This window comes from Lissotriton helveticus, chromosome 5_1, assembly GCF_964261635.1.
Source record: "Lissotriton helveticus chromosome 5_1, aLisHel1.1, whole genome shotgun sequence".
NCBI classification, from domain to species: domain Eukaryota; kingdom Metazoa; phylum Chordata; class Amphibia; order Caudata; family Salamandridae; genus Lissotriton; species Lissotriton helveticus.
Window position 1 is genome coordinate 840,122,439 of NC_136065.1, and position 27,493 is coordinate 840,149,931.

General features: G+C 48.9%; 1 protein-coding gene across 1 annotated transcript in view; it reads right to left on the reverse strand.

Moving 5' to 3' along the window:
• GLUD1 (glutamate dehydrogenase 1) overlaps positions 1–27,493 on the reverse strand; it is a 202,317-nt gene that overhangs the window by 115,288 nt on the left and 59,536 nt on the right. Inside the window, exon 5 of the mRNA XM_078643307.1 lies at positions 19,610–19,704. Coding sequence (XP_078499433.1) covers positions 19,610–19,704 — 95 coding nt within the window. The remainder of the gene's footprint in view (positions 1–19,609; positions 19,705–27,493) is intronic.

Sequence of the window (27,493 nt, forward strand, 5' to 3'; positions counted from 1 at the left end):
AAGTGCCTGAAAGGACTTGAGAGTCGTACCGGACATCACATTACCCAGTCGCGAAATCCCGATCGCATCCCATCCGTCGAATCCTGTCAGGGCCGAAAGCTCGGGCAAGAGGCCATTATGCCAAAGCGGCGTCTCAGCGGTCAGGCGACCCCACCAGCCCATGCGGCGCAAGGCCTGCCTCCACACCGCAAAAACAAGGCACGTCACCCTCGGCAGATCCCGCCGCACGCGGGCCGAGTAGAGAACCGTGTGGAGCGTGTTGTCACCCATCAAGGAGCGCTCCAGGGCATAGGCCGGATCCGCTCTGTCACCATACCACCAGTCGTTCAGGATAAGCAGATGAGCGGCTTGGTAATAGGATAAGAGATCCGAGGTGGCTAGGCCCCCGCAATAGGTGGACAAGAAGCATGTACGGAGAGCCACTCTGGCCGTCCCCCCCGCCCATAGAAAACGGCCCAAAACCGAGTTGACTTGTCGGAACCACCGGGGTGCAATTGGATAGGGATGATTCTGCAACTGGTAGAGGAGACGCGGGAGGGCCACCATCTTAAAAATAGCGGACCTGCCAAATATAGAGAGTGGCATTTGAGACCAAGTCTTGACATCCGACTGCACCCGATCCCAAACCGGCACTACATTGCGCTCCCACGCAACGTCCGCCGAGTTCGACAGGAACACTCCCAAGTATTTCAGGCCACGTGTAGCCACCTGAAGCCCCAGCGTCCAGGGATCTGTCACATCACCGCCATCCAGCACCCAAAGGGTGGATTTACGCAGATTCAAATAGAGACCGGAGACCTCCCCAAAGACTTGCATGATTTCCAGGACGCGCGGTCCCGATCGCCGCAGGTCGGTAAGAAAGAAAAGGACATCGTCCGCGTAAAGCGCAATTCTATCAGTTAAACTGACGCTCCACACAAACCCCCGCATTTGCGCATCTATACGGACCCAGGCAGCCAGCGGCTCCATAAGGAGAGCAAACAAATAGGGGGAGAGTGGGCATCCCTGCCTGGTCCCTCGACCAATTGGAAACGTCTCCGATACCGCCCCCGCAACCCGCACCGAGGCCGTATTGTCGGTGTACAATAGTTTAATATAGGACAGGAAGACCGGGCCGAGATTGAGCCGGGGCAAGAGTGCAAACAGGTACATCCAACTGACAGAGTCAAAGGCCCTATTGATGTCAGCCAGCAATAAGGCCGCCTGCTCCCCTGTGGCTCCCATTGCATCAATCGCCGCCTGCGCGCGTCTGATGTTGTGCCGCGTCGCCCTATGAGGCATGAACCCGGCCTGATCCGGATGCACAAGATCTGTTATATGTGGGGACAAGCGATTCGCTAGAGCCTTAGCCAGCACTTTAGCCTCAATATTGAGCAACGAAATGGGGCGGTAGGAGTCGTGCCTCTCCGGGGGTCTACCCGGCTTCTGAAAGACCACTATTTCGGCGTGCCTCCAGTCCCGGGGCAGTGTGCCCTGCTCACGTGCAGTCTCAAGCGCACGGTGATAATGGGGCCCCAGCTGTACATGAAACTTTTTGAAGAACTCACTCGGGTAACCACTTGGGCCAGGGGCTTTCCCAGTATTAAGCTGTCCCAGGGCATCGCCCAGTTCCTCAGCTGAAAGGGGCACATCCAGGGCTGTCCTGGTTTCGTCAGACACTGCCTTGGGGGGCAGGTCCTCAATAAATTTAACCACCTCATCAGCGGACAGGCGGCTAGACAGACATTTTAATGTGCTTTCAAGATGCCAAGTTTTAATCTGGTTTAAAGGAGGAAAAGAAGAAAACCGATCTGGTAATAATGATCGGTTATAATTACCTAGATGAAAAGGCAATTAGAAGTCTAAAGTGAAAGCATCATTTTAAACGTACTCTGAGCCTGCCATGTGTCACTAGATCTATCTAGTTCTTACATGCACAGCATATTCAAATTAAGGATGGTTGCGAGGTTGTTATAATTGAGGAAGAGCAGTGTAGGAAAATAGGACCTGCTTCTTATGGTAAACCCCACTTTTTGCCTGATGTTGCACTGTTTTGGACTAGTCCGACAGGGATCCTGCTAATCAGGACCCCAGTCTATCTGCTTTCTCCTTTAAATGGTCATGCATGTACTTTGGCACACTCCAGATTGGATACAGGGATACCCTTACAAGTCCTTAGTATATGGTAGCCACGTACCAAGGGCATAGGTACCCAAGAGGCCAAAGCATGCATTATGCCACCCATGAGAGGCCATGCAAAATAGAACTACATGTCTGCTACTACAACCTGTGTAAGCTGTTGCTTGCACCACTTACTTTAGATAAAGGTTCACTATATCTATAGGTCACTCCACTTAAAACGTATAAGTTACCCCTATAGCAGGCCTTAACAAGCCTGAAGGTAGGGTGCAGAGTTTTAAGTGGGAGGGCGCCCCAGCATGAGCAGAGCCTCTCCGCAGACCTTCGGAGACCATTCTCCCAGGTTGTCCGACTCAGCCAGACATATAAGTAGAGGTGCATTATAACCTCGCATTATGAATGCCATCTCAAAAACGGCTGTATAGAAAGCTACCGTGTTTGGTATCAAACACGTTGAAATCATACCTTCATACCAGTAAAAGGTGTGGGAGGTATGATTCCACCCTTCTGAAGCGAGCTTCATGGGGTCACTGTTCTATCAGGTGCCAGTCTTCTTGACCCGGACTGCACAAAATAGATGCTGCCGACCAGGGACACATTTCTGCCCTCCTGCTGCTCAGCCAAGCTCGAACAGAGGAAGGCAGCACAATAGGCATCCTGTCACAGGGAGGTGTGCCCACCTCCCAAACAGGATTTAGTGTATTGGGGCTGGGTGGGTGCACTCAGAGTGCCTGAAAGTCTGCACCTGGGGCACATTTGGTGTCCCTGAGAATAGTCCAGCTCAAACCAGTTATGGGAGCCATTGGCTCCTACTCTGGCACGAAACTGGACAAAGGACATGAAAGTAACCTGCCCTCTGTCCTGCCCCTTCCCTAGGAGGGTCCCCTGAATCGGTCTAACCCTCTTACGAGGGTACAAAAGGGCTTACCTGGCTGTAAGACTTTAGATTTTACGTGGACAAGATTCTACAAGAAGAATCCACTGACCTTCAACCGTCTGGATACTCTGGACTTCATTCGACTACGACTGGGCCAGACTTAGTCTCCCTCTCCGTCCAAAGCTTTGTCTGCGCCCTTGCTCCATACAGGATCCGTGCAGGACCTGTGGTGCACTAAGGACAACTGAAGAATCTCCCTTGGGTAATGGAGTCACTCCCCTGCATTCGCAGGCACCTCAACGCAACTGACCGGTCTGCTGCTCATGAGCTCCTGTGGACTCCGAAGATTTCAGTTACATAGGAGGTGGGTTACGAAGGTGTGAGAAAGTGGCTCTATATGTACTGGACCAAAGTAAGGTGCAGTGTTTATAGAGGCCACCAACCCCAGAGGTATAACAGCGGTTAAAGTCGGGCTGATCTTACTCTAAAAAGTAGTAGCTTGGTCGAGCAGCAAGGCAGTACCAGAAGACAGTGTAAAGCATTTGTTGTACACACTCAGTCAGCAAAAGGTTTCACACTCAAGGACTGAACTCCAGGCCAATTGTTTTATATCAAAAGATATAGTTGCTTTATTTTTAGAATCAACAGGTATCAAAATATACTGCTCAGTGAGGAGTAATCTCGGGTTATTGCTTTGCAGAAAGGCAATGACTTGGTAAACACAATAGGTAGAGGGGTTGCAATAGGCAACATAGGTCTACACACAATTTAGCATTGAGCTCAATGGGTTTTTCTCCACAATTACAGTTGATTACTTTGTAAATTACTTTTGTAAGTCCAAGACTGGATCCTAGATTCAGTCCTGGGGTCTAAGCTGGAACCAGTTTAGTAAAAACGTATGTTACTGCAATGATTTTTAAGGAATATAAAGGTATTTAAAACATTCACACTTAGAAACTTTTCAGTGAAAATCTGAAAATGTTATCCAATGGGAGAAAATTCAGGTCGCATGTAAAGTACGTTCTTGTTACTTTTGTAATCCAGTACTGGGCTCCTGAGTCCAGCACTGGGTCGACTTACGACAGGTGAGTAATTACGTTTCAGTAGTATGTGCGAATTTTAAAGAATATTTCAAGTTTTCAAAAGTAGACACTTAAAAGAAATTTCATAGAAAAGCAGACAATGGATTCCTATGGAGAAAATACAGGTTAATGGTAAATTCGGTTCAGATTACTTTTGTGATTCAATACTGGGCTACAAGGTACAGTACTGGCTTCTCTCCTGATCACAGATAAGTACTTCAGAATTCGTTACTTGGCTGATTTTATAGGAATATTTTAAGTTTTCAAAAATTCACACTTAGAAGATTTTGAGTCAAACCAGTCAATGTTATCCAATGGTAGACAAGTGAGTTACTGGTTTCCAGGTGAGTACTCGGCTGGTGAAGTTAAGGTTCTGGGCATAGACTGTGTCGAACGCCGCTGAGAGGTCGAGGAGGATGAGGGCTACTGTTTCTCCATTGTCTAGTAGGGTGCGGATGTAGTCTGTTGCGGCGAGGAGGGAGGTTTCCGTACTGTGTTTTTCTGAAGCCGGATTGGGAGGGGTCGAGAATGTTGTGCTCTTCGATTAATGTGGCGAGGTTGGCTGTTGATGGCTCTCGATGACTTTTGCTGGGAACAGGAGCAGGGAGATGGGTCTGTAGTTTGAGGTCGGTGGGGTCCATAACAGGTTTCTTTAGGAGGAGGTGGACCTCGGCGTGTTTCCAGTCGTCGGGGAATGAGGCGGTCGCTAGGGAGCACTTGATGGTGTGGCGGAGCAAGGGTGCGCTGGTGTCTACGGGTCTGTTGAAGATGTGGTGGGCACAGGTCCGTGGGGTCCCCCGAGTGACTTCATGGTCTTCAGTGTGTCTTCGGAGGGGAGGGCTGTCCATTTGTCAATTGCTGGTTTCCGGGTGTCTGGGGTGGTTGGTGAGGGTTCAGTGTGTTGGTGGTCTTCGAAGTGGTCGTTGATGCTCTTGATTTTGTGGTGGAAAAAGGTGCAGAGTTTGTCGTTGAGGTCTTGTGAGGGAGGGATGTCAGACTCCCTGGTGAGTTGGGCGAACTCCTTGATGTTGGAAGAGTTACTTGCTGTTGTTCGCGTGGGTGGAGATTGACGTATAGCTTTTTTTCCTAATTTCTCTGATGAGTTGGTGGTGGGCTTTGGTGGCGGTTCTGAAGTTCTTATGGGCCACTGTGGATTTGGGGTTCCTCCAGGCTTTTTCAAGGCAGCGGCAAGTGTGTCTGGACTCTCCAAGTTCAGTGGTGAACCATCTGGCTTTCTTGGCGCGGGTATTGTTTTTCATGAGGGGGGGGCTATGATGTTGGCGCTATCTGCGATCCATCTGTGCAGGGTTCGGTGTTGGGGTCATAATTTTCCAGGATGGTTGGGGTGGGAGTGAGGAGGTGAGCTGGTCATCTGTGATTTTTGTCCAGTTTCTTCGTAGGAGCAGGTGTTGGTGTCTGTAGATGGTTGGTGTTCTGAAGGTGAAGTGGAAGCAACGATGGTCGGTCCAGGGGAGTTCGGTGGTGTGACTGAAGGTGATGGAGTTTCCTGTAGTGAAGAGGGGGGGGGGGGTACATGGGCTTGGTCACGATCTGGCGAAGTACAATGTTGTGGAGGTTATCGAGGAGGGATGCGGTGTTGGGGTCCAGTTGATTGTCGAGGTGGAAGTTGAGGTCTCCCAACAGGGTGTAGTTGGTGGATGCGATGGACTGCGGGGATATGATGTCCATGATTGAGTTGCCGAAGGGTCCGCGGGGTCCAGGGTCGGCAGATGAGGGTTCCTCGGAGGGTGGCAGTGGGGCTGGCCAGTATCTTTAAGTGAAGGTGTTCCTTCAGGTTTGTGTGCTCATCGGCGAGTGTGCTCAGGCGGAGGGTGGATTTGTGGTTCATGGCGATTCCTCCTCGCGGCTGGGGTGGTCTTTCATGGAGATATTGTATCCTTGGGGGATGGCGATGGAGGGCGAGGTCCGGTCCAGAGGTGGTGTTGGTCCAGGTTTCGGTGAAGAATGCTACATCTGGGGGTGGTGCTGTAGAGGATGTCCTAAATTTCGGGGCATGTTTGTGGATGGATCGGACGTTGAATAGGATGCATTGCAGGGTCTTTGGTTCAAGTGTGTTCTTGCAGTCGGGTTGTGCTGGGTTTGTGTTCCTGGCAGTGCTGTTGGTTTGTCGGCAGCGGTGACAGCTGAAAGGTCCGTGGGTTTCAGTCGGCGAAGCTGGCTTGCAATTGTTGCAGCCTGTGTGGAGTGTGTGGAGTGATGCTGGGCTGTAGCGTTGGCGGTGTGGAGGTCCAGGGTTCCTGGCGCTGGTTGCGGTTGGGTCGCAGACGGGCACAGACGTGCTTTAATTGGCATGCGTATGCGCAGCGGCCGCCATTATGTAGGGGTCGGGGAGGGCTGGACAGCTGGGAGGCGAGCAGAATTGGGCAGGTCGTGCTGGTCGTTCGGGGGGGGGGGCACGGGGGCAGCAGCAGCAGGGAAAGGAAAAGTAAAGGAGGCTAAAGTAGATACAGTGGAATAAGGTAAAAAGGTAGACAGTGAACAAAAGTGCAGAACGGAACAACAGAGGGAGACAAAAACGGGGAGGAGAGCAGAGCGAGTCAAAGGAGGCTAAAGGAAATAAAGCGGAATAAGGAGAAAAAAAAAGTAGAGAAAGTGCAAAAAAGTGCAGAACAGAAAAACAGAGGGAGAAACAAACTAGTGAAAAACCGAGGGGAAGCAGAGCAGGACAGAGGAGACAGAGGTCCACTGGACCACCAGGGATGAGGCGCAGGTGATCCTGCAGGTGGAGGAGGGCCTCGAACACCAGCAACACTCCAGAGTGCACGGGCTCGGGGGAGGCCTCGGTCAATGGTGGAGCTGCAAGGGTGGGAGAGCATTTTCACTGATGCGTTGGGCTCGGATGTTTGCACTTTGTTATTGTAGAAGTCTTTGTAGTCATGAGATAGGAGACTCCTTTGGTTAGTAGTGCGCATGGGCATTAACTCCATTTCCAGATGGTTTTCGCAATAAAGGGTGATGGAGTTAGTTAGAACTAGAAAAGAAGTCCATGTGTAATGGATCTAAGTAAGATAGTACTGCAACACATATAGGTGTCTGGGGAGGCGGGTGGTCGTATGCGGATCTACAGCTCTACATGCCAATAAAAAATGCATACTGGTAAGTAGCATTTTCCGTTCGAGGCATATGAGCTGTAGATCCCATACTTTTGCATAGGATATACAGCAGTTACCCAGTTAGCGGTGGCTACCTGTATGTGTTGCAGTGGTTTGAAAAAGTGTTCTTAGTACAGCCTGGCCCACACACAAGCTTGTTGGGCCTGCACATCTACACAGTAGTGTTTTGTGAAAGTGTGCAGTGTAGACCAAGTTGCGGCTTTGCAAATGTCATCCATGGAGAGGTTTCCTAAGAATGCCATGGATGCCCCTATTTTGCGTGTCGAATGCGTTCTAGGGGGAATGGATAACGTACACTTCGCTTTTTGGTAGCATATTTGAAAGCATTTAACGATTGTTGGACCTGGCCCTTTTGGCAGGTTCACCCCGAAACTTTTTGCTTTTTCCTAGCCTGTTTCTGGCACCTGGTGTTAGTGATTTTAGGTCTTGGCGCACTTTTTCACTGTGGTACAGTGTAAAGTGCGTGAGCTCTCTGTGCATGTGTGGTGCGTGACCTGCCCTCCCATAGGAATGAATGGGGAATATGTATGCCCATGGTAGTTCCTGATGTGTGGGGAGTGCAGGGTCGAGTTTGATATGTGCGAACTCGTGAGATTGAATGCTGCGTAATGGTGTATGCGGCAGGGTTGTATCTAGTCTAGAAGTGCCACTTTTAGAAGTTGGCATATTTGTGTAGTCTGTGGCTGGTGTGTGATTGGCTGGTGAGCCTGGCCCAGGAGTGCCTGGGCCTGCTTGTGGATTGACTGTCTGGTTTGAGGATGACAGGGGCTGGGGAGCCCCCAGGAGGTTGTCTGAGTCAGCCCGTGGATGAAAGGCTGCATCTGCTGCCAGGGAAGTGGGAGGAGATAGCACCTGGGAGTGAATGAGGCTGTGCCTGCCTGCCACAATGCTGGCTCCACCTCCCCGCTGGGCGACTGTCACCTCTGTCCCTGATACTGAAAGGAATTCCCTATAACCAATTCTAGCTGGTTCTCACACTGCCTGCACCCTTTAGACTTCAAAGACTTTTCTCTGTATAAGAAGGGGCTGTGTCCCCTTCCAAAATGTTCTTGGACTTGAATCTGCCAGGGGCGTGCTGCTGCTTGGGCCCAGGGGAATCCCTGGGCCCTGCCCAGCCCCATGACACCTGATGGACTTTCCTGGATGCTTGAGGACTCTTCTTTGTAGGGAGCGGTTTTGCTCCATCTTTATTCTTCCAGGACTGCTGGGACCTTTTTGCTGGCTGTTAATGATGCCAGGACCTTGAGCAGTCCCCCAGCGCTTTATTGTGGGCAGGGAGCGCTTTATTTTGTCTTTAGCGCTTGAGAGCGCTTTATTTTCCTTGCTGGGGAGCACTGTTTAACTCTTACAGCGCTGGGCGCTGTTGCTGCCTATTGCCCGTGTTTGCATTATTTTTTATTGATGGGTGCCACCCCATTTATTTAATTGTCTAATGGGTGCTCACCCCGTTTCTACTCTTATCTTTTCAACCGAGGGTGCCCACCCCTCGTTGTGCCTCTTTGAATCACCGCCGCTGCCCGGAGATCGATATGGAGGCACTGCGCCCGCCTCCTTGCCAAGGGCCGCGCTGCCATTGGCGGCCCTCAGCACAGGAAGTCAGGCGATCTTCGTAGGGACAGAGGTGGGGCTTCGCAAGGCCTCAGGGAAGTCCCGCCGCTGACCGGAAGGCAGCCGAACTTCGCTGGGCTCCGTGAGGGAGGAGTGCCGGGAAGGAAGGAGTATGGCGGCCGAGTCAGGCGGGGCTCCGGTGGTTGAGGAGAGCCCCGCGCTGCCCTAAAGAGACCTGCGTGTGAGGACGCCAGAGGAGGAGCGGAGCCCGACCGACGAAGAGTCCGAGAGGAGCCCCGCCCGAAGAGAGCAGCCGGTGAGTGAGATAGGCTGGGGCGGGCTCCGAGGTGGCTACAGCTGGTGCGTGGGACGGGCATAGCAAGAAGGACATGCAGGGCGGCCCCGGAGGGCAGTGGGCTGCCCCACCATTCTCAGTGCCCGCATTCTTGGTATTCAGCTGCCCCCGTGTTGGCAGGGGTCAGCTGCAACGAGGGCCTGATTGCTTTGGGGAGCCAGAATGCTCCGAGGGGCACATTGTTCTAGAGCCCCGAAGGCTCCACCGAGGGCCCGTATTTGCTTCAAAAGTCCCTGTGAGGGGCTTGGGGACCATGCTTGTGTAGAGCCCCGAGAAGGCTCCGGGGGACATATTAGTTAGAGGGGGCGTCGGGGCACATTGCCGGTGCCCGCCCCCTCCTGCCTGCGAGGGATCTGTTCAGAGCCTCGAGAGCTCCATGGGCCATAATTGTTTAAGAGCCTGTGTGGCTCCAACGTTGGGGCACGTGACATGCCCAGAGCCTGTGTGGCTCCAGCAGTGGGCGCAGTTTGCGCCAAAGGGTCAGTGAGGGCCCTGTCGCAGTTTGATGATTCCCAGCTGCCCAGAAATTAGTGGGCAGCTGCACCGTTTAGGTCTTGGGATGTTCCCAGGTGCCCAGCAAGTAGTGGGCACCTGCAGTGTTTAGGTTTTGCGCCAGTGGCACACCCCTCACTGGCGCTGCAAGGCAGCGCGCCCTGACATTCTGGACACAGGGCTCTTTAGTCCCTTTATTAGATGGGGGCTGGTATGTGACTTTATTTAGGCGCCATTTGATCATGATGGTATTTGCCTAATGTGAGTTTTGCGCAATGTGCTAGGAAATGTAATGCATTTAATATGATTACGCACCTTGATCTTACACCTCTGAATGTTTTTGGGCATCATGTGTTTTTGCGCTATTGAGTTCTGTTCTGGCACCTCTGAATGTTTTATGCATCATGTGTTTACCTTTTTCCCTACACCGCTGAATGTGTTTTTGATGCATCATGTGTAATGTGTTCTTGCTTCTACCCCTAAATGTATTTTATTCTTAGGTGGTTGTGTTTTGCCTAGTATATTTTATACTAGAGAGGTTATGTGTCCATGCGTGATCTAGGCCTATGGTTATTAGTATTGCGTAGTGTGTACCTACCTTTACCAGTAGTTACTGGTTGTGATTTATAACTTATTTTGAGCTACAGTGATTTTATATCCTTTATTCTAATTTCTGACAGTATTTCTATTTCTAAAAAAGTGTTGATTCTGACAGTGGCCCAGTCCTGTAAATAATCCCTTATGAATATTGCCCGTGCCAGTTGGCACAATGTACCTGTGTGATTTCTATCTGATGTGTTTTGACAATACAAAAGTTATTTTAATATAACCTTGTGTGGAGTTCCTTTTGTGGTGTGCCTAGGATGTTGTTGCTGTTGTGTGCTGGCGCAAATGCTCTACACATTGCCTCCGAGTTTAGCCTTACTGCTCGTGCCAAGCTACCAAGGGGGTGAGCAGGGGTTATCTTGCCCTGACTAGAATGGTGGTTTCTGCCTGGCTTTGGCGTCAGCCTTAGCCTACCAGAAATAGCCAGTTCTAACAACGATCAATCTGGCAATTCCAGCTTTTGATGTAGGATTGCCCCTATGTGGTGGTGAGAAAGCTCCGAAAAGTTTTTAGTTTTCCTGAAACTTTTTGTCCTTTCAATGTAGTAAATAGCTCTTTTGACGTCAAGCGTATGAAGAGCCTTTTCAGCTACTGAGTCTGGTTGAGGGAAAAATACTTGAAGCTCAGACTGATTAAGGTGGAAAGCTGAAACTATGGTAAGAATTTAGGGTTTGCCCTAAGAACCACTTTGTCATGTATTTGCAAAAATGTTTTTGTATAGTTAATGCCTGGAGTTCACTTACTCTTCTGAGAGATGTGATGGCCACAAGGAAAGTGGTACAAAAGGGGGTGGTGATGGACGGAGCATCTGAACCAATCAAACACTCACACCCAGTCAACAGATCTGGGTTTAATCCAGCACCGTTCTTTAGCCCACTCTGCCACCCCAGTTCAGACATGGCTATATGCAAATCAGTCTGACCCTGTGCCTCCTGGGAACAGTCTAGCCCGAACTGCCAAGCCATGCCTTCAGTGGACCGGAAACAAGCTTCAGAGGACCGGTTTCTGGCATTTCAGCAGTCTTCAGCCCGGCTTGTATGAATCCTGTGGCAAAGTGAGCAAGGGACCCACGTCGGAGCTTACCCTGCCAACTTATGGTGAACAAAGTGGTACAAAAGGGGGTGGTGATGGACGGAGCATCTGAACCGATCAAACACTCACACCCAGTCAACAGATCCATCACGTGAGGAACTGCAACTCACATTTATGTACAGGTTCGAATGGGGGACCCATGAGCCTAGTAAGGACAACGTTTAGATTCCATACGAGAGGGTTGAATTCTGGGAGGAATTATTGTTTTAAAGCCTTCCATGAATTCTTTGATGGGAGGTACCATAAACAATGGCAAGTGTTGTCTGTTTTGTAAGTAAGCTGCTATAGCAGCAAGATGTAATCATATGCATGTATATGCCAGATTACATCTTGGTAGATGCAGGAGAGAACAGATTATGTTTTGAGTTGAAGCATCTAGTGGATTGATTGTGTGGTTATTGCAGTAAATAATGAATCTTTTCCATTTAGCAGCATTGCATGCCCTAGTGGTAGGATGTATAGCTTATTTAATGGCATTCATACAGTCTGGTGTAAGACTAGGAAACCAAACTAAGACTTCAGGAGCCAGATCGCTAGGTTCAATTGAGCTAGTTCTGGATGTCCATCTCTCCATGGTTCTGTGTGAGAAGCTTTGGGGAAAGGTGCAGCTTTTGGTGCAGAACTGAGAGTTCTAGCAGTGTCGCATGGTTGCCGGGCCCATGTTGGAGCAACCAGGTTCATTGTGAGAGACTGTTTGAGTTTGCGCATCAGTAACAGAATGAGCGGGAGAGGTGGAAAAGCGTATGCAAATCTGCCTGACCAGTTCATCCATATCACAATGCCTTTGGACAATGGGTGTGGATACCTGGATGCGAAGTTTGGGCATTTTGTGTGGCAAAAAGATCTATGTCTGGGTGGCCCCACATTTGAAAAAACCGATTAAGAACTTGCAAATGAAGTTCCCAGCCAGTGAGCGGTGCGCCCGCTCGTAGCACTATTTGTGGAACCGTGTCTAAGAACAGCCACCCTTTGGAAAGATTTTGTGTGCTCCACCATTGCAGAGCAATGTGTGGCTGCCCACCAACACCAGATCTGCAAGTTGAGCTTGGTTCCAATGTTGTGCTAGACATTCTTGTAACCGACGTATTTGAAGTCTTGCATAAGGGACAACTAAGATGCAAGAGGCCATCATCCCTATTCGCTGCATGAACACTAGCGCTGGAAGTGAGTGTTGAGGTTGAATTTTTTTTGAGGGTCTGCATACTGGCTATCCTGGCTGGATTAGGGTATGCAAGGGATTTGGAAGTTATCTATTGTTGCACCTAGATACTGTTGGGTGTGGGACGGTTGGAGATGTGACTTGGTAAGGTTTATTGTGAATCCTAAGTTGTGTAGCAGCTGGATTGTGTTGTGCGTTTGTTGTACACTATTGCTGCAGGACTAGGCTTTTATGAGCCAGTTGTCTAGGTAAGGAAACACATGAATGTGTTGTCTTCTTAAGTGGGCTGCTACCACTGACATTTTGTGAAGACTCTGGGTGCTGTTGTAACTCCGAATGGAAGGACTTTGAACTGGTAATGTCCATCCACTACGAACCGTAGGGATCTCCTGTGAGCAGGGTGAATAGGAATGTGGAAGGAGGCATCCTCGAGATTTAAAGTGGGGAGTAAATCCTGTACCTTGCTGGTGTAGGGCAACCGGGGTTCTATTGCATGTTTTTGCAATAGCGAGAGAACCTCCTGCTTGAGAAGCGTTAAATGTTCTGTGGACATTGGGCGTTGTTTGGGAGGTACTGGGGCGGGGGGGGGGGGCGCGCTAGAAGTAAGTTCCAGGCAGATAATTTGTCTTACCCACTTGTCTGTGGTGATGGAATTCCAGACAGGCAGTAACTATGATAAGTCTTCCCCTGACTGGAGTGGCGTGGTTTGAGGAGAGTGGAGGGAGGTCACCGTTTTGTGGTGGGGGAGTTGCAGGTGTTAGAACCACGTCCTCTGCCCTTGTTGCTATGGCCTCTGTAAGTCCCTCTAAAATATCCTATATTCCAGGGAAAGTTTGAGCGGGGCTTTTGTATGTCGAAGAGGTGTTTTCTGTGCCAGTTGTCTTGGAGGCGCCCCTAGAAGAGGAGCGGCGAAAGGAACCTCTACTAGTTGTTGCTTGTAGAGCCCCCATTGATTTGGCTGTTTCGGTGTCCTTTTTCATCCTTTCTAAAGATGTGTCCACAGTAGACCCAAACAAGTGTTCCTGATCCAAGGGTTGATTGAGAATGGTAGACTGTACCTCTTGCTTAAAACCAGATAAGCATAATTACGCATGTCTGCGTAGTAACACTTGTATTAATTGTGTGAGATGCTGTATCTGCTGCATCTAGGGCACATTTAATTGAGGCATTTGAATGAATTTCCCTTCAATATAAGACCAAGGCAAACAATTTTATACAAGGTCTGGTAGGTGCTGCATGAGCTTTTCAAGCTCATCGTAGTGAGCCCTGTCATACCTTGATAGTAAGGCTTGTGAGTTGGCAATACATCAGAAGTTTGACGCCTGGGACGCCACTCTTACCGGATGAGTCTAGTAGTTTAGACTCTGCTTGGCGGAGGTGCATCACCTGTGGTTTGGAAATTTGCCACTACCAAGGAGTCCAGAGGAAGTTGACCTTTAATGTAAGCTGGATCGCTTGGAGCTGGTTTGTATTTTTTCTAAATTCTTGGATTGAGTACCTTAGCTCTGACAGGATATTTAAAAACCTCAGGGGCATGCTTAATTATCCCTTTGAGCATAGGGAGAGTGTTTGTTGTTTTTTGAGGCTGTGAGAAGGTCTCTAATAAAAAAAATAGTCTTCCATGGGGTCTGAATAGAGTTTAACCCCATGGTATTGTGCAGCTCTATTTATTAGTTGCGCTAACCCTACGTTGTTATGTAAATTGATACTTGTATAGCGCACTACTCACCCGCAAGGGTCTCAAGGCGCTTGTACGAATACCGCTGTGGAACCCATCCTGGCTTTCCCTGTGAGGTGTCCACTCCTGGGCACCCCCAAGGTGGAGGCCAGGCATCCTTAGCGTTGTGGGGGCCGTTGTGGAGATTAAGCAAGCTATTGCCCAGAGTTGCAGAGTGGGACTCCGGGGCGAGAATTATCAGGTCCGTGGAATTTTTTAGCCCAAGACCCGCCGAGGCGGGGAATTGAACCCTGGTCCCGGGCTAGACCTCTGCATCAGGGTCTGCCACTCTAACCATTGAGCCACACTTCTGGAGCGGATGGTCTGGAGGGGTATAAATCTGGCTCAGGTACATCTGGGACATAATATTCCACCTCATGACTCTTGGGAAGATTATAGTCATCATCAGTATCTGCATCATGTTGTGATGGGTTTATGTCTTCATTCCCACCCCCCAAATCTCATGTGTTGCAGGTGATAGAGGAGGTACTGGAGAGTGTGCTGGAGACATTGTAATGGCTAGAAGCTGTGGAGAAAAAGGCCTCATAGGTGAGGTGGCAGAGTCTTTTTTTTCTTTGAGGGTATCTCTGGTGTTTCCAAGGTGTTCAATTTACTCTTTTTAGGTGGTATAAGAGGTGACTTGTCCAGTAATGAGGTCAATATGGAGTGTCTTTTGCTTAGGATTCGGTGGATCTGAATGGAAAAGTTCCTTGGAGGCATGGTCTTTCTTCGGAGCCGAGGACTTGAGCTCCATGTGGTGTTTTGGCCTATCTTCCTTAGCTTTAGGAGGAGTTTGTGTCCTTCTGATTAGGTGGTATTTGTTTTTGGATCAGAAGTTCGATGGAATTTGCTTCGGTGCTGAAGATTCGGTACCTTGGGTTTCAGTTTCGGCACTGAAGAGTTTGGAGTCAACAGTACCTTGGGCTTATGTTTCGGTACCGAAAAGAGTTTTTTGGCACGGTGATGTGGCTGGCTCGATCCCGAGCTGCCTGAAGGCTTATTGGGCTTAGGAGCCGGGCCCGGAGGTGGTGCTTCTGAAGCATTATCAAGGTCTCTCAACCCAGACCCGAAGGTGAAGGTGTTAAGAAAGCCCTTGGTTTTTCAGGGCCTCGGCATAGACTTCAGTACTCGCGGTTCGTTGTCGAGTAATCTACTTCTCTTCTGAGTCTGATTCATCGGCTTCGGAGACGCTGGCTTGTTCATCTCGTGTTCCAGATAGTCTGGCCTGCCTCGAAGAAGTTTTCCAGCACAGAGTGTTGATCTGGGCATTTCGTGACGTCGAGCCCGGCGATCACGTACAGTCTTCTTGAACCTGAAAGAATCACAGGCCTGGCAGTGTCGACTCTTGTGTTCAGGAGAGAGACAAAGGTTGCAGACCTCGTAGAGATGTGTGGGGGACATTTGCCCCACACTTGCAATTTTTAAATGGGGTCCTTTCCATATGCTGGTTGATAGCGCCGATCGGCCTAATGGGCCACGTCGATACCCGGGCTTTAAAATCTTTGGAAAGTAGATGCGCGTCGAGAGATCGCTATCGAAACAATACCGTAGAGCGGTGAGAGCTTTGCGCGCCGAAGGGGAAATCAAAACGACACCACCGACCTGGAGCGCAGCAAATAAACATCCGGACCCGAAGGCGGAAAAAAGCAATCTGGAGATTTGGGGGGTGGGGGGTTGGTGGTGGTGGTCGATGCCCATGCGCACTACTAACCAAAGGAGGAGTCACCCATCTCGTGACTACAAAGACTTCTACAATAACAAAGTGCTAACATCCGAGCCCAACACCAGATGGCGATCTATGCAACAGTATGCGATCTACAGCTCATATGCCTCGGACATGAAGTAATCGGTTAACAGGCAAGTACTCTACTTCGGGGTTGAGTTTCTGAGATTAGAACAAGAGTTCACCCCAGGGTCAAGGATGCACTCTCAAAGCACCCTCAGCAGCCCTAGGTTGGTCGGGTGCAGAGTGCCCTAGCCTAATGTTATCCAACTGGGATAGGGGGCCTCCGGGTTGGTGGCTGCTCACGAGCAGGCCACAGGGTTCTGGGAGCAAAGATCTCTGTGCAGAGGCTGCAGGCTATGTCGGGGAGTCCTGGAGGCTTCAACCGACGGTGGACTCAGACTCTGGAGCGCTGGGGGACCTTGCTGGGACCGGTGGGCCACTCGGCCTATAGGTGACAGGTGCAGTGGTGGTTCCATGTGTCAGGTTTCTTTGTCCTCAGCAGGCTCAGAGTCTCTTTAGAGTTTCTTTTCTTTTCAACAGAGCTGCTGTTCACGTGAGATCCAGTCTTTAAGGCATTCAGTCCTTCCAGGTGTTCTGGAGGTTGCTGGCTATAGGTCAAGGAGACTTTAGGCACAGATCTCTGTAAATTGCAGACGGGCCGGTAGGGCTGGGGCCAAGTCAGTTCTTCTATGCAGTCTCCTCTGCTGGGCGTCTCCCATTGTCCTGCTTCATAGATTGCGGTAATCTGCCTTCTTGGTTCAGGGTGCCCCCTAATAACTGTTTTTAGGGGAATTTTAGGCGTCTCGAGGTCAGTAGCCAATAGAATACTGACTTTGGGGTGACTACACCCTTGGTGTGCTCACCCCAAGTGGGGGAGTGTCCAAAATCCCTAATCCTAGTTGGAGAGTGCCTGCCATCTGCAAGATGGCGGGCACGGAAGAGTGGGCTTCACCTCGCCTGCCCCACCCGAGGGGTGGGTTTGGCAAAGTTGGGCACACCTTCTCGGCTGGCTAATTTTTCCCACTGGTCTTCCCAACAAAAAGGAGGGAAGACAGGAATGGGGGGCTGCCCCGGATAGCTGGAGAGGCTGGGGGTCCCATTACAAAGGTGCAAGGCATTTGAAGCTTCCCTGCCACAGATGGCTTTTCCTGGCCTGGGAGAGGTGTGACCACCTCCGCCAAGGAAAGGCTTTGTTTCTGGGCTCAGGGAGGGAAGGCTCCCACCCTAGGGGTTCAGAAACCGGTCTTGTGGTGGCAGGCTGTGTACCAGTCAGGGAACCCACCAGAGGCTGGTCGTTTTTAAGGAGGTATCGCCAAGTTGCCCTCTGAAGGCATTTTTCATTAAATCCCACACTGGCATCAGTGTGGATTTAATGTGCTGAGAAGTTTACCAAACTTCTGTTTTCAGTGCAGCCATTATGGTGCTGTGGAGTTTGTAATAAAACTCCCAGCGCCATACACTCTTAATGGAATCACTGCACTTACAAGGTCTAAGAATTGGTTTAGACACTGTAGGGGTACAGGGTTCATGCACCTGTACCCTCAACACTGGTATAGTGCACCCAGCTAGAGGGGTGGCTGACCTATGCCAGGGCAGTGGGTTGTAGGCATGGCACACAGGGACGTGTGCCATCTCGACTCTTTACTTTGTTCTGCACCCAAGCACACAGCCTGCAATGGCAGTGTGTGTGTGTGTGTGTGTGTAAAGGTGTAGGGCTTTTAAGGGTGTCACAATAAGTGCTGCAGCCCTTAGAGGCCTTTCCTGGCCACAGTGCCCTTTGTACCCATGGTACCTTTTACAAGGGACTGACAGGTGGCCAGAGAGGTGCCAATTGAGGATACAAGGTACCGTTTTGGGAAAGAACACATGCATCAGTAGTCTGGTAAAAAGCGTGTGTGCGCGCATCAGTAGTCTGGTAAAAAGCGTGTGTGTGCGCATCAGTAGTCTGGCAAAAAGTGTGTGTGTGTGTGTGTGTGTGCGCGCGTGTGTGCATGCGTCACCAGAATGGCACAAGGTGCTCCAGGGAAGGACTGAAGTGCACGTGCAGAGGTATTTGCACCACTCCGTACAGAACGATAAGAAAGAGGTACAGCAGGGCAAAACGTACAACTCTGCCAGCTCACTTCACAGTACTGGAATAGGTGGGACTCCAGAAGGAGTGCACAGGTTGAGTTACTTGTGGTACAGGAACAGCAGGGGTATAATGATTTAATCTTGGATACACCTGCATGTGAGTTCCAGATACTAAATAGCCATGGGTGCTGTAGCGTTGTCTGTAGATACTGGAGTAGCAGGAGTTGCTGGAGTGCAGGGCAGAGGTGGACTGGCAAAGTAGAGTTTTAGCTCACTGTTGAGGTGCACTGTCACCAGTGTCTAGACCTCCCTACTGCAATAGTAGGGGCTCCTGAAGGTGGTGCACTATCAATTCCAGTTCTGATGGGTTGGAGTCCAACCTCAAATTGTATAAGGTAGATAGAGTGGTGGAACAGTCTACATCAAATCTTTCCACATAAAGTTTGCTGAATGTGGAAAAGCGCACATCCAACTGGCCTGCCTGATTAATCAGACAGAAGAGTTACAGAGGCTGCCAGAGGTTGGGTATATGTTGGTGAGACATCATTGAAGTGAAGTGATGGAGCACATGCCTTACTTTCCTCAAGATCCCTTCTTCAACATCACAGCAGTTACCATCACTTCAATTGTTCCAACCCTGTCCACTTCCCACCCACTTTAAAAGTGACTATGAAGATCTCGGACTGCAACTTCTGTCTATTCGGGAGCTGCTGTTGGGCACTATATAATGAAGTGCCAGTAAAAGGCGTACACGGCTTTACAACAATGTGATATTAGAGAAGAGGTTTATAAGGTGAACTGTGTCATCCGGAAATGTACAGATGCTGAGAAATATATGCTACAACAAGGATTGGAATCATGCTGCCTAGTTTAAAATAAATTATGGATAATAGCAGATATGCATTAAATATATACTACACGGCCCAAAAAGAATCTAGTTTTAAAACAGCTACAGGGAGACTTATTTTATTTGTGGAGCGCCTAAATTACCCCCGGAAGGGTATCTCTGCGCTATGGAGGTGCTGCAGTAGGCCAAGAAGAGGGGCATATTAAAATAATGCAGTTTTGAGGAGCCTTCTAAATTGAAGGTGTTCAGGGCATTGCCGCAGATTGGTAGGAAGCTGGTTCCATTAGAGAGGGGCTAGGTGAAAGAAAGATTTCTCACCCAGCCGCGATTTTTGAACCGAGGAACAAAAAGCAGAGTCTTAGTTCCCGAACGAAGTGACCTATTTGGTATGTAGTGGTTGAATTTCCTTGCAGCATAGCTGGAGCCTTTGCCATTCACGGCCTTGTGAACAATACAACACATTTTAAACTGGATACCTTTGCGTACCGGGAGCCAGTGGAGCAGTTGTAGGAGGGAAAGAGGCCATTGTATGGGGGAGCATCCTCGTACGTACCTCATTTCAGCCAGTCATAGGTGGCAATGTATATCTGCATACAATAGATCAGTGGGTCAGGCTCATAAGTTTATGCTGCGTTACGTATGCTCTCACGTAACTAGCACCAATGGAACATTTAGCTATAGTTGCATAAAAAGTACATCCAACTACTGGACATCACTCCAAAGTGATGGTTCACCTTTCATTTCTAGAAGACAAAGAAAGCCAACTAACTTAACAGTACCTACCGTGTGCCCAATAGTATTGGCATAGGTATCTGCAATCCAAGACATCTCTCTCTCACCCGTACTCATATCTGGGGCAGGCACATCTATACCAGGTCCTGTTCAAAACACACAAATGATAAATCAATATATGCTAAATAAATAGCTACCCGGAAACCAATTTAACTTATGTTATCATAAAATCTTTATTCAGATGTAAGAACAACGATAAAAGAGCAAAATAGCACAACACATACAATCATACAGATACAAAACATATGCAAGAAATAAAAATAGTTACAATTAATTACCAGACAGCAACAAAAACAGTATTTAAAAAAACCCATTAGCAGCAATACATCAATCAATTGGGTCTGGATCTCAGTACAACTCGTAAAAAAAAAAAAAAAAAAAAGGACAGTACAAAACATGTTATTTTGGGAGCAACTACAAATTCGTGAATGCAAGTCGTACTTGGGTAAAGTTCAGGGGCTTCAGCAACGGGACAAACTGCTTTCAAGGTATGCTAAAATATTTACAAAACAATACAAAGTGTCATGCAGAGACCTATCATCACAACCACAGGGCATCATGGAGTTGGGATGAGCTCAGCCGCAGGGTGATGCCAAGAGATGATGTAGCAAGTTAAATCTGAACCTTGCCAAGACAAATCGGTACCTCATATTGGCTACTTGTGCTAGGTAAGGCTACAGGCCCAGAACGGTTTTCAAAAGCATGTGTCCTCTCACCGTGAGTTTAATCAACTCTGCCTGTTCTCTGGTTAATGATGCAAGCTCTAAAAATAGGACCTTCACCCTTTTCAGTTTTAAGAGCGGCAATGAGTGGGGATTTTAAAATGATCATCCTAGGGTGGCAAAGGCTGCCTTCACATAACCAATCAATGGAATTATATGTGTGTGATCAAGGAACAGGCAGTCCAAAAGAATCTGCTTGTAATGCTTAAGCACCTTTCTTGTTCAGATCTTAATCTAGACACAAAGGTCTAAGGGTGACTATACCAGCTAGGTGTCTTATTCCAAGCTCCGCATGGACATAGAAGGCTGGGTGCTTTGAGGGTCAACGGTCTGAATTTTATAAATTTTCACGTAATCCCAAACCTCGCGGCCATACAGCAACTGTGACACACATTTGGCCTGATATATCGCAAGTAGAATACGTGGTGACCATGAACTCAATCTGCACGCAAACCTGGCCACTGGCCCTCGACAAGCTCAGCTGGTCCCCTCAATCAGGGGCTTCCAGTTTGTTACCATCAAATAACACCACTAAATAAGGAAAGGCTGAGACTTTTGCCAAAATATGCTTAGCCAACTTAAATGTCTTAGAACTATTGGACTAAGGGCCAACTACCATAACATTTAGTTAAGTCTACTGCTAAATCCAAAGTCACCATGAAGGCAACAAACTTGTCCAATAGTACCTGCAGCCCTACAGCAGACTGGATCATAAGAACTGCATTGACGGGATAGAATACCAGAAGAGAGGACAATCCCACCCTCGGACAATCTGCTTGGACAGAGAGAAGGGCTTGCTCAAGACCATGGATGTAGAGGGTGAACAGAAAAGATGTGAGAATGCCCCACTGATGAACATCCCTACTTGTGAGAACAGGCAGAGTGTGGTCAGCTCCTTGAGACACCGCACCAATGCCGAAGTGCCAGAGTGTAGGTCAGATAAAAAGGTCGCAATATTAGAGGCCATTCCCATCATGAGTAGTATACCCCCCACAACTATACACAATTAACCCTATCAAAGGCAGACATGAGGTCCATGAATGCCAGATGGAGATTCCGACAAAGCGACAGTATACTTCTTGATATTCAAGAACAAGTTCAAACATTGATCAGATGTCAACCTGCCGGGTCTGAATCCACATCGAACCTCAGAAGATATTTTGAGCACTGGTCCACACCATCAACCCATTTAGAATTACCCTCCTTAGAACCTTACCTACAGAATCCATCAATGAGCTAGGGCGGTAACATTGGGGGTTGTCCATATCCCCCTTCTTATAAACTAGCACAATCACTGCTGTTGACCACGAGGGCAGCGCCCCCACCTGGGCTGCAAAGTTCAAAACCAAAGTCAAAACTGGGCCCCAGGTCTCAATATGGTCAGACACATACCTGGGGGAATCCCATATGGGCCAGTGGCCTAGTTTTGTGACGGCACACAGATACCCTGGGTAACTTTGTCTAATGTAAAAACCACACTGGCCCTACTATAGACCGCTTTCGTCCAATCCGCTCCTACCCCATTGTCTCCAAAGGTATAAACTCCTTCAAAGTGGTCAACCCAATGTTGCTCCAGAATATGGGGGCATATTGCCAGGCCAGTTCCCTCTGAAAAACAAAGGCTGTTTATCACCCTTCAAAAAAAGAGAGCCATTTCTAAGCTCACATGCCTGGCCTAGCTCCTCCCAAGCGTGTTCCCGCAATATAAATTAACGGTTGGCTATGGGCCTTTTTGTATGCCAACCGACAAGAGGCAACAAGTTCCCTGTTTCTGGGAGCCTGCTTAAGAGCCACCTTCAGATAAAGGCTTCTCGAACAAACTTTATCAAACCACTAAGGATCCTACCAGCCCCGTTTTGTCACTAGAACCGACAATGCTTAGACTTTGAGCAATGTCCGCAAATGCTTTCAAAACGTCCCTCTACGGGGCACTGTGGGCAAACAGGTGGAAATGCTGCTCACAGATACAACAAGCATTTGCAATGCAATAGGTCTCGCATTAGGAAAGTTTGAGCTATTGGTATTGTAAATGGCAAGTTTTTATTTATGTTTCTTTTTTTTAATAGCTAAATTAATAGCTTCGTCATTTACAATGCCAATAGTTATAACTTTCGCAAATGTGATACCTATAGCATTTGTAATGCAATATGTTTTGTATTTACAAACCGCGAGAGGACAAAAAAAAGCTCCGGACCACTGCCTCCTCCCAGGCCTTCAAAAGGTACCTCAAAGTTCTCCTCCTCCAGAGACACCTCCAAAAGTAATTCACGTCCTGTTGCTATTTGTGAGTAAGACTTCCCACTAATGATAATTTCTACTTTCCATGACCATGGAAGTGCCTTCCCAGTGTATGCCTGTGATTGGAGGGTCTGCCTTTTTGCAGAATTTTTCATGTACTGGTGTTCGGTGCCCTTTTGTAACATGCATGTCTTTACCTTTGATACTTGCACAAGTGCCACCTTGCCCATGTAACGCTTGTTCCTGAGCCTGAGTGTCTAGCACTTATTGCAGGACTTTGGTTCTTGCTCAAACGGTTCAAAAGTTACTACAAATGCAGCAAAACACATTGCAGCACAGTGGAAGGCCATTTCCAAAGGTTAACTTACATTTTTGTTGCTTATTGCTATATGTGGGTGTTGAACTGGGACTAATGAGGTGCAATCAATGCCCAGACAATGTTAACAAGTTTGAAAATAACAAAATAATTAACACTATCACAAAATGTGCCGCATTATGCTGCATAATTTGCCTTTTATTGCCACATAATTTACACAACACTGCCACAAAATGTGGCCCTCCCCTGCTGCATAATTCCAGGGCCGCTGCTTATATTTCATGAATTGTGCTGCAGTGTTGCTCTGCATAATAACTGGTAACAGTTATCCCAGTTAAGCACTGTGTATTGTCCTTGTTATGTAGTGCAGTTTAATAAAGTGTTGCACAGAGAGTCACTATTGACCTCTGCCTGAGTTATAGGTGTCTAGTCAAAGTGGTAACAAGAATACTGAAGTCTTGCTATGGACAATGGAACCTGTTCTCTTTCTCTGCTGCATGTTATGAAAGTTGGCAGTGGTTACTAGAGGCAGCCCTGGCCATGTCCAAATGTGTCTGATGTCATAAGCTGTCAAAGATAATCTGGATTTTCACATACCATGCCACTAGACATCTGAGTCTCACTGGTAGAGATTTTATCAAAGTGATACATTCAATTCAATTCAAAATGTAATGATTAAGATCTCAGCTAAGATCAACAATTTAAAACAATAAACTCTAACGTTTACATAATTCTATTGCTAAACATGCATAAAATATTTAAAACAATTGCAGGACTTAAAAAAAGGTGAAAACATTCAAAGTCATCACTCCATGTAAATCTTGCAAAATTAAGAGCTGTTTTTCTCCGCAGTACTGACTGCATCTTTAGCAGCTGTTTGAACCGGATTTGTGGTATTCTGTGTGTGTTAAAGGCTTTTAATGTATTCCTACTTCAGTGAAATGTTCTGGTAGTAAATTTCCACCATCCACTTACATGATGGCACTTGCTGTCATTTAGCTTTCCTAAGAGGACACACGATGCTGCTTGCAGGTATGTTTGGGCTTAAAGGGCCAAATGATGTCACTTCCTGTTCTGTCATTCAGGGGTCAACGGGCACATGATGTCTGTTCCGCCACCCTTGGCATTTTGGTAAATCGACGTTCATGGGTAATGGCCCTCCTGACCCCCCACAAACCTTCTTAAATGTCTACTAATGGCCCAGAAATAGATTAAACCGGAAGGAAGAGCGGGAGATTCATGGTGGACTGGGTTCACACCTTTGAGGCAACACTTGCAAAATAAACCACTTCAGGCAGCCTCTGAAAGAAAGCTGAGGTTGAGGCTCTTTGGTGAGGCTTTTATCTCACACAAAGGACTTACTGAAAGCGCCACCTGCATCTTCAAAAAGCGGCAGGCACATAGAAGCCTAGGGAAAGCAGCACTACAGACTTCTTCAGCCAAAGACCCCAGAACAGTTCCTCCCAACCGACCTTCCACCGTCTTCCAAGATAGTGCCTGCTACGGAACAATTCCCTAGTGCCGCAAAGTGGCTGTTTTAAGCTAAAAAGACAACCTCTGTATAAAACTCTATTGACGTTACCACAATCCCAGACCACTTCCCTCGCGTTAGCTGCGTTTTATCAGGCAGTCCCACGTCACAGAGCGAGATTAGAAACAGGGCTCTCGACAAAAAACTCGGTTGGTTAATATCACGATTACTCATATTCTTGCAAATTAGACAAGTTAACTTTGTATTTCTTAACTGCTGTATTTGGAAAGCGCTCCAGTTGTTTCCCTGAACTGCAGTAGTTTACTTCCCACCAAACCACGGCGAACAATTTACATCAAGAGAAAAAAAAATACTGCGTGTAAACACTGTGCATGAAAAAACACGTCAGCGTGCGTGACCAGAGAGGAAGGGGCAGACGCCTAGCAGATTGCATAATCTTCCCAAATAACACGAAGATAATAGAATATAAAATGCATAAATAAATAAATACCGCCTTCGGGTAAAGTCCGCGCTATATAAAAATGCATAAATAACTAAATAAATAAATACCGCAAATCACCGCCGTCACTCTGCCGGCCGGCGACCAGGAAGTCAGGCAGGCCGGCGCGACAACAGGAAACAGGAAGTAGGAGGGCGGGAGCCTACCCCGCCTCCCACGGAAGAGCCGCGATTGGACGGAGCCGTGTTTGGAGCACCGGAGCAGGCAGGAGCCTACCCTGCGCCCCGGTGCCGAAGGAGGGAAGAAGAGTCCTGCTGCCGGGCCCTGCAGCTGAGAGCTGCCGCACGAAGGAAGCCGGTGAGTGGGTTGCTGAGCGGGGTGGGGGGGAGGGGGGAGAGGAAGGGGGGGGCAAGCATGTGCGCACGGGGGGGGGCTGTGTATGTGTGTGTGCGTGCGTGCGTGTGTGTGACTGGGGGAGGGGGGTGTGTATGTGAGCGAGTGTCTGTGTGCCTGTATGTGTGTGCATGCACTCGCCTGTGTGTGCGTGCGTGCATGCAGAGGGGTGGGGGCTGCCTGCGTCTGTGTGAGCAAGGGCTGTGAGTTACTCTGCGCATGCGCGGGTACTCTGCGCATGCGCAGGTCAGACGCGCGCTCCCGCGGTGAAAACTGCGAAGGAAACGCTCATGTCAGATTGGTGTCCACATTCCCAATAACGGGCAACATTAGGTCTGAAAGCAGACTCTCTCAATGCTCACGCATTGAGTACGTCTGCTCGACCTAAAAAGCAGACTCTCTCAATGCTCACGCATTGAGAGTACGTCTGCTCGACCTAAAAAGCAGACTCTCTCAATGCTCACGCATTGAGAGTACGTCTGCTCGACCTAAAAATGGGATGCTTTAAATTGCAATTGTTCCACCCGAGCCCATTTAAGTCTCCTACCTTGATCAACAAGGAAGAGCACCCTTTGCGCCTCACCCTGTGCCATAACAATTACTCTAATAATGACTACCCAAGATGGCCGCCTGGTAGGAGCTCCTGTGAGGAGCTCCCAGTGCTGGGGATCCCATTCGGGCATTATCCCTGTTAGCACCTACCAGCACGACGGAACGAAAGTAGAAAGAAGAACGGAACGAAAGAGTAACTGGATTAACTAATGACCCCTGAAATGCCCGCGATCGGACTTTCGATTCTGACACCCTCATCGCTGACGCGGTGCTGCTGAGCCGACACTGCGGACCACCCTGCCACCAGCCCTGCACTGGATCCAAGGCGGCATAAGAGTGGCGCGTCACAGGAGCGGCTGAAACTCCAGGAGCCTGTTCCAGACAGCTCGACGACTTCGGAGGGCTGGAAGAGGTCCCCCGCTACAAGGCGGAGGAAGGCACTGGAGCTCGGTTGCTGACCCATCCCTAGGCTGCAAAGGAAGCCCAAAGGCATACACGGCAGCATCGGTGGGCACCCTCGGCAGCATAGGAGGGCACCCCCCCCGCGCAGAGGCGGCTAAAGCGCAGTGAGCCTGCTGAGCCAGAACCGCCCGCCCGCTCCACCGCAGTGAGACGCAGTGAGTCTCAGAGGCTACGGAGGGCTAAGTAAAGCCGCAGCAGAGGAGCTACAGCGAACGCCAGAGGATTGAAAGTGGCCCCCCCACCGTCCGCTCCACGGTGGAGGACGCCGGCTGCTACGAAGGAGCAGTCCCCCCCCCCCCCCCCCTCCTCCTCCTCCTCCTTTCCCCCCCCCCCGCACCGCAGACAGGACACGGGCTCAGGAGATGGATGCGCCTGGAGGGTATTGCGCCGCCGCTGCCCAGGGGAGCGACTGAGGAGAGCCCTGAGACCAACAACGGGAGCGGTTCTGTGACAGAAGACTGAAGCCTGCCCCCATCGGCTTCGTTAGATACCGGGTGATTACCTACGCTGCGTCTCATGGTGATACAGGCTTGGAGCCACGATCTGATCTAATCTGTGGAGTTCAATCACAAGCAATTCACAAATTTTAGCAAATCGGAAGGGACCGAGACACTGTGTGGAATAATGCATTGCTTCTGAAAGACTCTACGGTCTGACTCAGGGGGCACACAGAGACTTGAGGTATTTGTATTTCTCCTACCCGCCTGCTCACTTTTAAACTACCTCCTCTGTCCAAAATGGCTGGAGCCATAAACCTGTAACAATAAATCCCCCCCCCCCCACGGTACCTCTGTCCACGAGGCTCCTCAATTTAACTCCCCCACACAGAGATAAGCATTCCTCCCAGATAGCTGGAGCATTGCTGGCTCGGATAGAAAGTGAAACTCCTCCCCCTAGGCTTAAAGTAATAGCAGCAGACAGAGGACTAATATCTCCACCTCCCCTGCATGCATGAAGGAGAGGGGGTACTGCTCTTCTATGCTAGCTAAGCAACAGCAACAAACAGAGGACTAATGTCTCTATCCCACCTATTTGGCGGACATGTTTGACTATTCTCTCTCATGGGCGGACATCCTGGATTAGTCATTTTCTTCTTTATCTGAACACTCGCCAAGAATTAATCACTCTAGACTAATCACAACTACTGAGTACTTGGCTCAGTTAGGTATCTACACCCTCTTGTGAAAGAATGCCTGCCTATTGTATTATTCTCTTAACTATACTCTGAACATATGTAATGCACAGAATGCCACCTCATATA